Source organism: Carettochelys insculpta, chromosome 2 (assembly GCF_033958435.1).
Source record: "Carettochelys insculpta isolate YL-2023 chromosome 2, ASM3395843v1, whole genome shotgun sequence".
Lineage (NCBI taxonomy): Eukaryota > Metazoa > Chordata > Testudines > Carettochelyidae > Carettochelys > Carettochelys insculpta.
This window is the reverse complement of record NC_134138.1, coordinates 250,485,756-250,498,299: the sequence shown is the minus strand read 5'-3', so window position 1 is coordinate 250,498,299 and position 12,544 is coordinate 250,485,756. Positions and strand designations below refer to the sequence as shown.

The 12,544-nt window shown below is 42.4% G+C and overlaps 1 protein-coding gene across 2 annotated transcripts in view; it reads right to left on the bottom strand.

Moving 5' to 3' along the window:
- ZEB1 (zinc finger E-box binding homeobox 1) overlaps positions 1–12,275 on the bottom strand; it is a 247,144-nt gene extending 234,869 nt beyond the window's left edge. The window contains exon 1 of one of the 2 annotated variants that reach the window (XM_074984955.1): positions 12,202–12,275. In XM_074984955.1, coding sequence (XP_074841056.1) covers positions 12,202–12,259 — 58 coding nt within the window. In that variant the 5' untranslated portion in view covers positions 12,260–12,275. Of the gene's footprint in view, positions 1–10,248; positions 10,463–12,201 lie in introns of those variants that run through there. The other variant, XM_074984956.1, reaches the window with a different exon arrangement.
- Between the last annotated feature and the right edge of the window lie 269 nt (positions 12,276–12,544).

Genomic DNA, 12,544 nt, shown 5'->3' with positions numbered 1-12,544 from the left:
GAACACTTCCTCAAAAGCAGAAAGAAATTGATGTTGGTCCTGTAAGGCTCCCTTCTGATGAGAAAGTTAATATGCAGACATCAAAAACTCATGTATTTTTTTCTCCTAACCCATTTGCTATAGGAATCAACATCTGGAGATTTGCTTTGGCTACTTGCAACACATCCTAGCAGCAACAATAGACTGAACATCAATTCTATTCTGTTTCAGCTCCTGGTAGATAATATTTGGAGCAACATGGGTACAGGAAAGCATCTGTTTAGGAAGAGCAGAGCAGGAGGCAGAACTGAAGAAAATGTTTGCCAGGCTTTGGACGACGTCAAATCCAGAATTAGTTTGACTGATGGCCACTGTGATGCATGGGCTTGAAGAAATCTCCCCCCAAAGACAGTTTTGAAAGAAGGTCATGGGGGCTTAGCTCGGGAACCTTAAGTATGGAGAGAAGCTGTCCACAGGAACAAATTAAATGTGTATCTGGTAGTAAGAAGCAAAATCTCCCACTGTCCAAACATTTTCAGATGAATAATTCTCTAATGTTGGTATTGACTGCAAGTTTGGCAGGAAAAAAAAATTCTCCCAACTATTCCAGTTTGTCTCATTCAGTTTAGCAAAATTCACGACCTCCCGCCTTGCCCCAAACAATTTCAGTCTTTTCTTTAAGCCATCTCATCATGCTGCGTACATTTTTTTCCCTCACCCCTTTAAGCCACTACCATGTTTGTCTGAGGATATTCTGGAATCTTATTTTTCTTATTCCTTCCAAAAACTTTCCTTTTGTTGGCAACCCGCTGTAAAAATATGGTGGGAACAGCTGCCACCTTTGTCCAAGAGTCCATCAGCACTCTTCTGCCAAGTACCATTTAGTGAAGGGGAGTTTCCTAGAACGATGGGAATCATTCACAGTCCAGGCCCCAGATGTACTAATTTTGCAGCACTAGAATAAGCAGAAGGAGAACAGATATGTTTGTTCATGTAATCATTGGTGAAACCACTATCCCAATCTCTTGCCTCCCAGCAACATCCCTTCAAGGATTTTCTTTAAACCCTTCTCCACACCACCTCCTGTAAATGTCTGCTACAAAAGCAACAGAGTGAAAGACCAGGATTACATCAGTTTCACTATACGTCTATGGCCAGTCCCACATGTCAAGCGTTGGAAGCAGGAGCACAGAAACATAAGAACAGCAAGGTATGCTGGAAATCTCAGGATACTTGCACCAATTTTATAACAGACAGAATGAGAGATGAGCTCAAATGAAACATAATTGGAGAGAAGTGTGAAATGCTGGCTTGGGATGAACTGAACCAGAAGAATGGAGATAGAGAGTGGTAAGAAGTTCAAAAATCACCAAATGCCTCTAAAAGATCTCATTTATTCTTGTCCTTGGCTACGTCTACACGTGCACCCAACTTCGAAATAGCTTATTTCGATGTTGCGACATCGAAATAGGCTATTTCGATGAATAACGTCTACACGTCCTCCAGGGCTGGCAACGTCGATGTTCAACTTCGACGTTGCTCAGCCCAACATCGAAATAGGCACAGCGAGGGAACGTCTACACGCCAAAGTAGCACACATCGAAATAAGGGAGCCAGGCACAGCTGCAGACAGGGTCACGGGGCGGACTCAACAGCAAGTCGCTCCCTTAAAGGGCCCCTCCCAGACACACTTTCATTAAACAGTGCAAGATACACAGAGCCAACAACTAGTTGCAGACCCTGTATATGCAGCACGGACCCCCAGCTGCAGCAGCAGCAGCCAGAAGCCCTGGGCTAAGGGCTGCTGCCCACGGTGACCACAGAGCCCCGCAAGGGCTGGAGAGAGAGTATCTCTCAACCCCCCAGCTGATGGCCGCCATGGAGGACCCCGCTATTTCGATGTTGCGGGACGCGGATCGTCTACACGTCCCTACTTCGATGTTGAACGTCGAAGTAGGGCGCTATTCCCATCCGCTCATGGGGTTAGCGACTTCGACGTCTCGCCGCCTAACGTCGATTTCAACTTCGAAATAGCGCCCAACACGTGTAGACGTGACGGGCGCTATTTCGAAGTTACTGCCGCTACTTTGAAGTAGCGTGCACGTGTAGACGCAGCCCTTATGTTATAAAAATGTGAATTGTGGCCTGGTGCTAGGAGAAGTCTTTCCCTATCAAGAAAATAAAATTAACCTCCTGCTGCTCAACCAATCAAATATACAAATTTGAGTTTAGCTACTTTTATTTTCCTCCTTAACTCTCCCAAAGACCTCAGAGAGCCAGTTCTTGTGCAAAACATAAGTCCTTAAGAGAAAGTGGATTCAAAGCGCAATTACGCTGGTAATGAAATATACAGAGAAGGATTCAGGGGCAAAAAACACAACCACCCTAACAGGGAACTCTGTAAACCATCCTGACAAGTATCAGAGTGGTAGCCGTGTTAGTCTATAGCATCGAGAACAACAAGAAGTCCTGTAGCACCTTATAAACTAACAGATATTTTGGAGCATAAGCTTTCGTGGGCAAAGACCTGCTTCATCTGATGCATGAGTGGTGGTGGTGGTTTAAGGAGGTATTTAAAGAGTGGCGTCCCCGTAAAAGGGAGGGCCAAAGCAGACAAGGTCTATTCAGTCAGAGTGGAAAAGGCCCATTATCAGTGATATGTATGAAGAGAGGCAGAAACAGGGCAGATAAGACAGGGGATATGGCCCATTTTCAGTCTAATGTGGAGATGTTAACACCTAGGGCAGAGAAGCTCCTTTTGTACGTAACAGAGAGAAAGCCGTGCCAGTCTATTTACTATCAAAACAAAAAAGCAGTCAAGGAGCACTTTAAAGACTAACAAAATAATTTATTAGGTGGGCTTTCATGGGACAGACCCACTTCTTCAGACCATAGCGATACCAGAACAGACTAGGTGTGATCCACTGCCAGTCTCTGTTTAATCCTTGATCAATGGAGTCGAATTTGCAAATAAATTTCAGCCCTGAGATTTCTCTCTCCATTTGATTTTTGAAATTTCTTTGTTTCAGGACTGCCGCCCTTAAATCTGCTACTGAGTGTCCAGGGAGATTGAAATGCTCTCCCACAGGCTTCTGTACATTACCATTCCTGATGTCTGATTTATGTCCATTTACTCTTTTACATGGAGACTGTCCAGTTTGGCCAATGTACATTGCAGTGCGGCATTGCTGGCACATGACAGCATATATTTGTAGATGTGCAGGTAAAGGAGCCCCTGATGGTATGGTCAATGTTAGGTCCTGTGATGATATCTGGTGTTAATATCTCCACATTAGCCTGACAATGGGCCATATCCCCCCCGCCCCCGTCTTAACTGACCTGTTTTTACCTCTCTTCATACATACCACTGATAATGGGCCTTTTCCGCTCACTGAATAGAAACTTGTCAGCTGTGGCCCTCCCTTTTACTGTGATCCCACTCTTTAAATATCTCTGTTAAATCATGCCCTCACTCATCCATCGGATGAAGCAAGTCTTTGCCTATGAAAGCTTATACTCCAAAATACCTGTTAGTCTATAAGGTGCCACAGGACTTCTTGTTGTTCCATACACCATCCTGGTTTTTAAATACTTCAGAGGTGCTACATGCTATGATAATGGTGGTCACGTAAATACCTAGGTAGTTTGTGGGTACCCACATAAAGCTAAGTTAAGGTTGCCAGATGTCCCACAATCTGTGGGACGGTCACACATTTTAGTCTGCAGTCCCACACACTACATTTACACAGAAAAGCCCCCAGGCTTGGGCTGTCAGCAGGGCTCTGCACGTTCCACATAAACCTTCTAGAAATCTGTCAACTCTAATCCAAGTGCAAGTCAGTAACATTGACCAAGTGGGAAATTTCATTTTTCTGGACTAATACGACTTATTCTAGCCAATGAAGTACACACAGCAAAATTTTAAAAAGCCCAAAAAGATCAATAATTAATACATATGCAAAAGACACTTCCCTAAAAAGATTAGGAGTATTTAGGTTGAAGTAGAAAGAGACCAAGAAGACAGAAGTAAAACAACATAGAACAATGAGTGGTTCCAACCTAATCATGGACTTCCTTTACTCTTTCCTATAATTTAAATTAAAAAGCTAAAAAACTGATTAAACGCTGTTTAGAAACTCATGTGTATCTTATAAGTAACTTGTGGGATTGACTAAGTCAGGATATTGGAGGCAACAGCTAAGTGAGATTTAAAAAAAGATTGCCAATTTACATGAAGAATATCTAAGGAGAAACATTATAAAGATTAGCAAATCTGGGGTTTCAAAGCATAATCTGATCAACTTATTTAAAAAAAAAAAAGATATTTTCTACTATGGTCTTTTCTTCCACTATGTTGTGAGATGGGAGTACATTTTCCACAGAAAAGTCGCCCAGGTAGAATAAAAAAAAAAAAAAAAAAAAAGGGCAAGGTACTCACTTCAGTGACAGTTGGAATGCTTCCATATCTATACTCTATACACGAGTGAAGTAATCATTTTTCACTCCCTTCTCAGTGTTTTCCTACAACCCATTATTCCTTACCCTAATAAATGTACATTGCTTTCAAGTAAATAAAGGTAAATACATTCCCCCACATCACCAGAGATTAGTTTATGCTGCGCTCAACTACACCCAAAAGTGTACAAAATCCTTATGCTGCTTCCACACTCACCCTCTCCTGTCGGAGGTGGCATAGTAATGAGGCAATTCAAAGCAGGCTAATGAGGTGCTAATGTGCCTATTCAGCATCTCATCAGCATAGTGGCAGCCACACAAATTTCAAAGTGCTGACTTCAAATTGCAGATTGACAATGTAGATGTGAGCAGCTTTGACATAACCACCCCTCTGATATTCCCTTACTTCCACATTACTGCCTCATTACCATGCCCCAACAGGAGAGGGCAAGTGTAGAAGCAGCTTTAGTTTGGATGCCAGCCCTTTGCCCAAACACAAGCTCCAGGGTACACCTTGCCCCTGAGAGTAGCCTTCTCTGCTACCCCATCTCCAAAAGAGCAATTCCCTTTCTTCCCTTCCCACCAAGCAGTGATGGTACTGCAGATGCCTAGACAGTTTACAAAAACATCATTGCACAGATTTATGCTGTCTTTGTTCACACCTGGAAGGCTATGCATGCAGCCATGAGGGCTAGAAACTTTAAAAATAAACAAACCTGCAAATACTGATTGTGCTCACTCTGAGCAGGTGGATTTTCCAAACTCCTTTCATCTAAAAAGAAAAAAAGCCTATCATGCTGCTTTTTTTTCTGGCAGTTGTGTTCTCCAGCTACCAGTCCCAGCCATTCAACAACATTGTCTTAGCCACAGTCCTATGCTAACCAAAGGCAGGTTAAAGCAGTCTTCTCTCCCGTTAACTCACATAGTACCCCTTAAGTAAAGACTTAGGCTAGCTACTGAGGCAGCTGAGAAGATTTGGACTCAATACTGGTTAGCATTCTTTACAGTGATGTTCCTATATTCATTTTATTTGATTGCATCCTAGCCTACCCTCTGTTTTGTAACAGATTTAATGCTTGCGTTTCTAAGCACAATCAAGGTACAGAAATTTCTCTCCTCATTCCATCCAAATTTGAAGTCAATATAGGAAGAGTCATCCATGAAAGTTATGGCTATCCTACTGTTGTTTTGGCTAAACACCGCACTTGAAATAGCAGTTCTATTACAAGCATGGCATTCCATTTCCACTACCCCTCATTTCAAGAGGGGTAGCAGAAATCTCGAAATAGCCCCTTATTTTGAACTTCAATGCCATTCGGACAGCACCCAGTTTGAAATAAGGTAACTCAAAAATAACTTGCAAAATTTGCCCTGTGCAAATTGCTTAAGTTATTTTGAGTTACGGCTGCAATGTAGCCAGAACTGAAGAAATTGTTCTAAATTTTTCCTTTAATAGTTTCTAGATGTTTTTGGTTAAATACCATAGATTGACATGTCCAATACCTGCACCTTGGTGTGTGAAAGGTTATTTAAAGTCAATCTACACAAATATTAAGTCAGTCAAAGGAGCTTCCTAAGAAGTCAATGGGCATTTGCTGAATTTTTATTCCAGACCCTACAAATTTTTTTAAAAAAGCCCTCTCTTCATCAGAGACGAAACATGCTCTTCATGGCAAAACATGGATTGAGAGTCAAGTAATCTGGGTTCAATTCCTGCCCCATATCTACCTGTGACACCTTGGACAAAATCACACAGAGTCATATTTTTCTAGAAAGCTGACTTACCATTTAGGTACCAATACAAAGTAGTTCAATTTTGAAACCTGTTCAGCACAACTGTGGAATCCCTAAAGTCTGGTTATATGCAGCAAAATAGTAACTGGTGGGACTGCTGCACCTTTCAAATATCAATTTCTTATTTACATGCCTAAAAATAAACTTTTAAAAAGTTGGTACTATTTGCAGATACCCAACACTGAAAATGTAATTTTAGACACTTTGCTCAAAGTCACGAAGAAATAAGTAGCAAAGCGGGGAACTGAATCCAATTGTCCAGAGCCCTATCTTTTTGGAGCAGGCACTAGGTCTTTCATGTTTGTGTAGAGCCTACCACAACCAAGACCTTTAGGTACTACAAAGCAACTTTATTTGCGTTAATAGCACTCAGTGCACTTCTGTGGTCACAGGAAGGTGTGCCTCACACAACGTAAGATGCATAATCAAACTCTCATTTGTCTTAGTCTCTGCAAAAAAAATAAAAATAAAAAAATACAGCAACCAAGTAACTAAAAGCAACTTTTTTATTAACATAGTGGCTACAGTTAAAAGTTTGAGCATCTTGAGGTTTGTTTTTGTTTGCTTTTTTAAAATCAGCAGATGTGGATAGTCTGAGCAGCATTTCCTCCCGTTAAGTAAGTATTCTGAATAATTGCTCAAGCAGATATTTTAGTCAGTTTTTAAAAAAAAAAAAACAAGCCACCAAACTGCAGTCCCTAGTGCTAGTCACAGGCATATGCAATTTTTAAGAAATAATACTAATGAAAGAGTATAAAGGTCCATAAGTATAAATAATGGTTTACTAATCATCACTATCCCTTATTTAATAGCCCATGTTTCTATAGCCATTTACACATGTGCAAAGGCACAATACATGAAACATGTAAAATAAATAGAAAATATGAAGATAAAAGTATCCTCTGTTAAGACCTGTAAGAAGAGATGAATCATCACTAATGTCACTTTCCTCAGGAAGAGCTGGTTGTAGCTTGAAACTTATCTCTCTCACCAAGAGAAGTCGCTCCAATAAAAGATATTACCTCATCTACCTTCTCTTTCTAACGTCCACTCTTAAGACAGAGTATAAATTTACCAATAACTTAATAAAGTTCAGGCTCTTTTTTTTTTTTTTTTTTTTTTTTTTTTTTTAAAAACATGGAATTATTAAACAAACAGGCTCAACTTGATACCAATCTGATAACCAATGAAAATACAAAACCCAAGTTCAGGAGTCAACTGAAGCCGGGACATCCTAACAGAGCCTGATTCAGAGTCCTAAGAACTATGGAAAGGCTTGAATCATGCTCTCAATTAAAAGGAATATTTGCTATGATCAGAGGTGACTCCAAACAGAAAACTTGCATTCAATTAACTGAACACCCACCTCCCCCAAACATCTCAGCTCCTTATAAGAAAGCCAACGACAAGCTGAGGAAGTCAATTTAAGCTTCTGTAACATAGATTCAGACTTACTTCTATTCCTCTACATAAAAGTTCTGTCTGCTTGCAGTTTTCTCATTGATTACAGTATATCACTAGTTCACTTACAGAAGCTCTGTAAAAATTAAAGTGAAAATATTTCTGCTATTAGAAGTAAATAAGCTGATTAACTTCAAATAACAGACTCTATAGCCATTTTATACAGGACTAGACACAAATAATCCAGAAAAAAGTTAAAAAAACTAGTTTAGATTTTAAAATGCACTATTATCTCCCTAATGTTAAAAACAGTATTTAGTGTACATGAGATACAGGATTTCTTTGGATTCAAACAGTTAACTCAGCTGGCTGTGCAGACCTGTTCACTGTGCCTAGAATTTTAACTTGGGCTACGTTCCTCAATTCCCAAATTGCAAGTTTAAATTAATGTTGGAGTGAAAACATGATACCTAGTGGGAAAGTAGCCAAGGGAGGGGAAAGGAGGAAGAAAAGCACGAAAAAGAATGTAGTATCCCAAGTATCACGAGCACCTGACACCCTGCCAGTTGTTAACACCTTGAAGTTAACAGAGCTGCCATACTTTTGGCTTATTTGGAAGGAGTGTTATTTTTAATCTGTATTTTAACATACAAAAAATATATAAAACAATTACATCATGAAATGTAAAAGAATAAAAACACAACTGAAAATGGTTAGAGTTGCTATCAAGTCTTTTTAAAAGAAAAAAACTTCCTGAAAATGTTTGACTATTATTGAGAGAATATGTATTACTGCAACTGAAAGTTAGAAGAAAAATCCACCCTATTTTTAATTTTGTAAACATGACCGCATTGTGTGGCTAGTCAATTTCACACATTTCTCTTCTTGGAGCAAGAGATTTACTTTTTAAAAGGGGAAAATATTTTCCCCCACAAAAAGCTGGTACTCAGTGTAAGATGTAGTACTCTCAAGGTGTCTGGTTTACTCAACTCATTTTTCAAATATTACTGTATTTTGATTGACTGTCCTTTTAGCCTTCCTGCAGGAAAAGTTTAAATAAACAGTGAGAGAGAAATAAGTCATAGCTGATGCTTTCTGACTTAATTTTACAAGGACACTCACCTTTAATCATTATTAATTATTACTATAACAACCATATCTATGTGGTATTTAAATCAGAATTATGCAACATGAATACTAAATATGCAAATAAGGTCTGTAATTGAAGAGGTTTGACCTCAAGCCAAAGGTTCAAAACAGTACCCTTAGGCCCTGAATCTATATACTGAGCCGCACTGTTGGACCCCTGTTCCTACACAGGGCCCACTGACTCCACAGGGGTTCTCTATGCACCTATAAAGATATGTTCATGCAGATCAGACTGAAGAATCAGGGCCTTCTTCCTGCCCCTCTCCCCCTAGCACAAAAATGTTAAATGGAAAAACAATCACTCAAGAGTCCTGTAGCATGTGTTGCTTCAGTTTATAGTCTAGTAATTAAATACTAATACAAAAACCCTACACAGATATTTATTCTTTGGATCTTTTCATGTGTATGATGCTGTTCTTTAATCAATGGTTTACTGAGAAGTGAACTGAAAGTGCCAAATATTGGTTCTACTGGAGAGCTATTAGTGGCAACAGATATTTTATTAGCATTCAGTATTGGTGGACTCAAAAGACAGCAAAGGCACTAACTCTAGGACACAGAAAAGTGTACAGCTGTCTTTCCATCCAGAGTTAATGTACCAGAATGGTAGCCATAAGCTCAGGCTCCCATCAGGGGAAGAAAGAAGAAAAGCACAGGTTTTAAGAAGTACATAATTGACAGCATCAAAAGTCATAGTAAATCAATTAGAGCTTGTATGTTGCTCCATTACATAAGCAACAGCTTTAAAGTTTACTGTATACAGTTTGGTGTTCTAAGCATATACTGTTGACATCTAATAAAATGTCCTGTAGGGGGAAGAGATGTAGAGGGAGAAAAGAACAGAATGAAAATTAATTTACTGTATATGACTAGCAATACAGTGGCTAGACCACTTACTGTTCCTGAATCCTAAAATAACAAGATGATCTATGGGGCCAGAATACATTTAAAAGCTTGCCATAGAAAAAATTCAAATTAGTTATTTGTGCTAAAGGTTTAAGGTTTGACATTTTTTCAGTAAATATTTGCAAGTCAGACATAAACCCACTGCCAAGAAATCTCTATTATCCAGCATCCAGTATCTAGCCTCTCCTCATGCTTCAATAAACAAATCACTTATTTTTAATTTGTAAAAATTAAAAAAAAAGATTAGATTCTGTACAACAGAATTTGTTACGAATCAGAGGGACTCTGATAAAAAGGTGCAATGATGAGAGCCAAAAGTGACAAAGATACAAGGTACCTGAATGGTCTTACACACCTTTTGTTTTCTACAGACGATGCATGCTGTAGACAAAATGTTTTGTGCTAAACAGCCTCAAATCTATTTTTCTAACATTAAAGCATAAAGAAAAAAAAAACACTGACATCAAGCATGGTAAATAAATCCTTCCCTGGAGAATGAAAGCAGCAGACAGGAGGGGACTGACATGCATGCAGGAGAAAACTAAACACCATCTTTTTTTCTACCTGCACAAGTTGCCATTTGCTGCAGCAATCGAGAACCTCTTTTTCTCCTTGATTCCAAAGGCTAGGTTTTCGGGGGAAAATCCCCCCCTTTCTCAAGTCATCTGTTGATATGCTTTAAGAGTACGATATTCAGATCACAGGATCTTTGAGATAAAAATCCATTTTCTTTCCTGCTCAGGTAAACATGTTTACTGCTCCTGCACAGACACTGGGTGGTTCAGACTCACATGTCACACACATGTCGTCAGCAATAAGAAAAGCCCCTTTCTCTGATCATCAACATTTTAAATAAGGTGGAGGAGAAAAGCCCTCTCTAAACTTACCTTTAATAAAGCAGGATCATCAACTAAATATAAGTACTGATGTAAAACAAACTAAAAACTGCAATCTTAACAACACTGATACTTGCTATAATAAAAACATCTCAACACAGTAGAAATAAGAGAGCCACGAGTTCAGAACGATCAAATCAACTTGGTAGCGCCTTAAAAGGCCAATGTTTACATGCACATTTATACACTAAACAGTTCAAAGCGGCGAAAAACATCAATCCTGACTCAAATATATTTTAAAAAAAAAAAAACTTTTCACACGGTAAGAATCACAGCTGAAAGCCTTCCCATCCGTGACCCTGCACAGGAAATGCCACATAAAACCTAAAATTGCCAAGGACGGTTACAAAACCTCCCGTTTAACATCCTATTAAAAAAAAAAGTTACTGCGATAACAGAGCTGTTTCCTTATTCTCTGGACATAAACATGGAGTAGGAGTTATGAGCATTTATCCCCCCCCCAACCTTGAGCCTCAAAAGGCGTTTTGAAGTAACACACATACCAAAAAATAGCCCTGAAGTCTGAAATGTAAATGTAATTCCTTATATAGACTGCGGTAGTTCAGACACACAGCAGAGGGGCCCCGGCCAAACCGTTACCACCCATTATTATACAAACAGGTACCTCCACAGCCAAAGGAAGGGAAGAAACTTCATCGAATCGCAAGCCCTCCCCAGCCACACAGGCAGCACCCTCCCTTCCCCGCCACTCCTAGGAAACCTAATTGTCCCGACAATCCTGCAGCGAACGGGACTTTTTTAGGGAGGAGAAACGACGCAGGCAACGGCCACGAACCGAAATAAACTTGTGCTGCAGGCACGAAAGGCGGCTCCGAAAGTAGCAAGGGGGCTATTTTGGGGGACGGGAGGAGGCGCCCCTTTCCCTGCGATCCCCAAGACGGGCAAGGGGGTGTTTTCCCCGCAAATCAACACAAATCGATGCACACTGCAGCAAGCAACAGTGCCTCCCCCCCGGCCGCCGCCGGGCCGGGCCAGCCCCGTCCGGCACCCCACTGCCCCCCGCGGGGGGAATCCCGGGACCCCCAGGTAACGCCTCCCACCCGCCCGAGAGCGAGCGGGACCGGCTCCGCGGGGAAAGTACCGCGGGGGAGAGGCAGCCGCCGTGGCACCAGCGAGGGGGGCGCCCCGCTCCGGCCCGGGGCGCGCACGCTGCCAGCCCGGGGCGGAGGCGCTCGCCCCGCTCTCTCCCGCACCCAGGTAACAAGTTTGGGAGTTGGGCTGCGAGGACCGGCCGCGCCTTCCCCCGGCCCCCCGAAGGGCTCGGAGCCCGGCGAGAGGGACCCGCGCCCTGGGGCGCAGGGGAAGGCGCTGCCGCTGCCAGGCGGGTGGGGGAGGCAGCGTGTAACGGTCCCGGACAGGCGGCTGAGCGGGGAAGCACCACTAGGCGGAGGAGGGAGGCAGGGAGCGAGCGAGCGCCGAGGGAGGGGGGAGCGAGGGAGGCACCAGGTAGCGGATATAACGGTGCAGAGGGAGCCGGGCTCCCAGCGAGGGGCAGCAGGGAAATTACTTTCTACTTCTCCCGTCCCCCCTGCACTCTGGGCGGCCCAGCCCCGGAGCCGGCCCGGCGCGGAGCGGGCCGCTGCCCTGCGGGCGGACTGACCGTTATTGCGCCTCGGGTTCGCCTGCTTCCTGCGCTTACACCTGGGGCCATCCGCCATGATCCTCTCGCTTGTGTCTAAATGCTCCAGTCACCTCCTCCCCCTCCCTCCCCTCCCACCCCTCCCCCCCGGACCTGGTTTACGACACTGGGTGGTTTTACTTTTACATCACCTTCCTACACCTAGTTCTCGGCCGGAACCTTGTTGCCAGGGGAGACGGGTGCTTTACGGCAGCACGTTTGAACAGGAAGAGGGAAAAGTTCCTGCCTCAGGTGCCGGCGACAGGGAGAGTGTGGGCTGCGCTCGCTCGGAGCCGAGCGGGGGAGCGGAGCGAAAGGGGCGTGG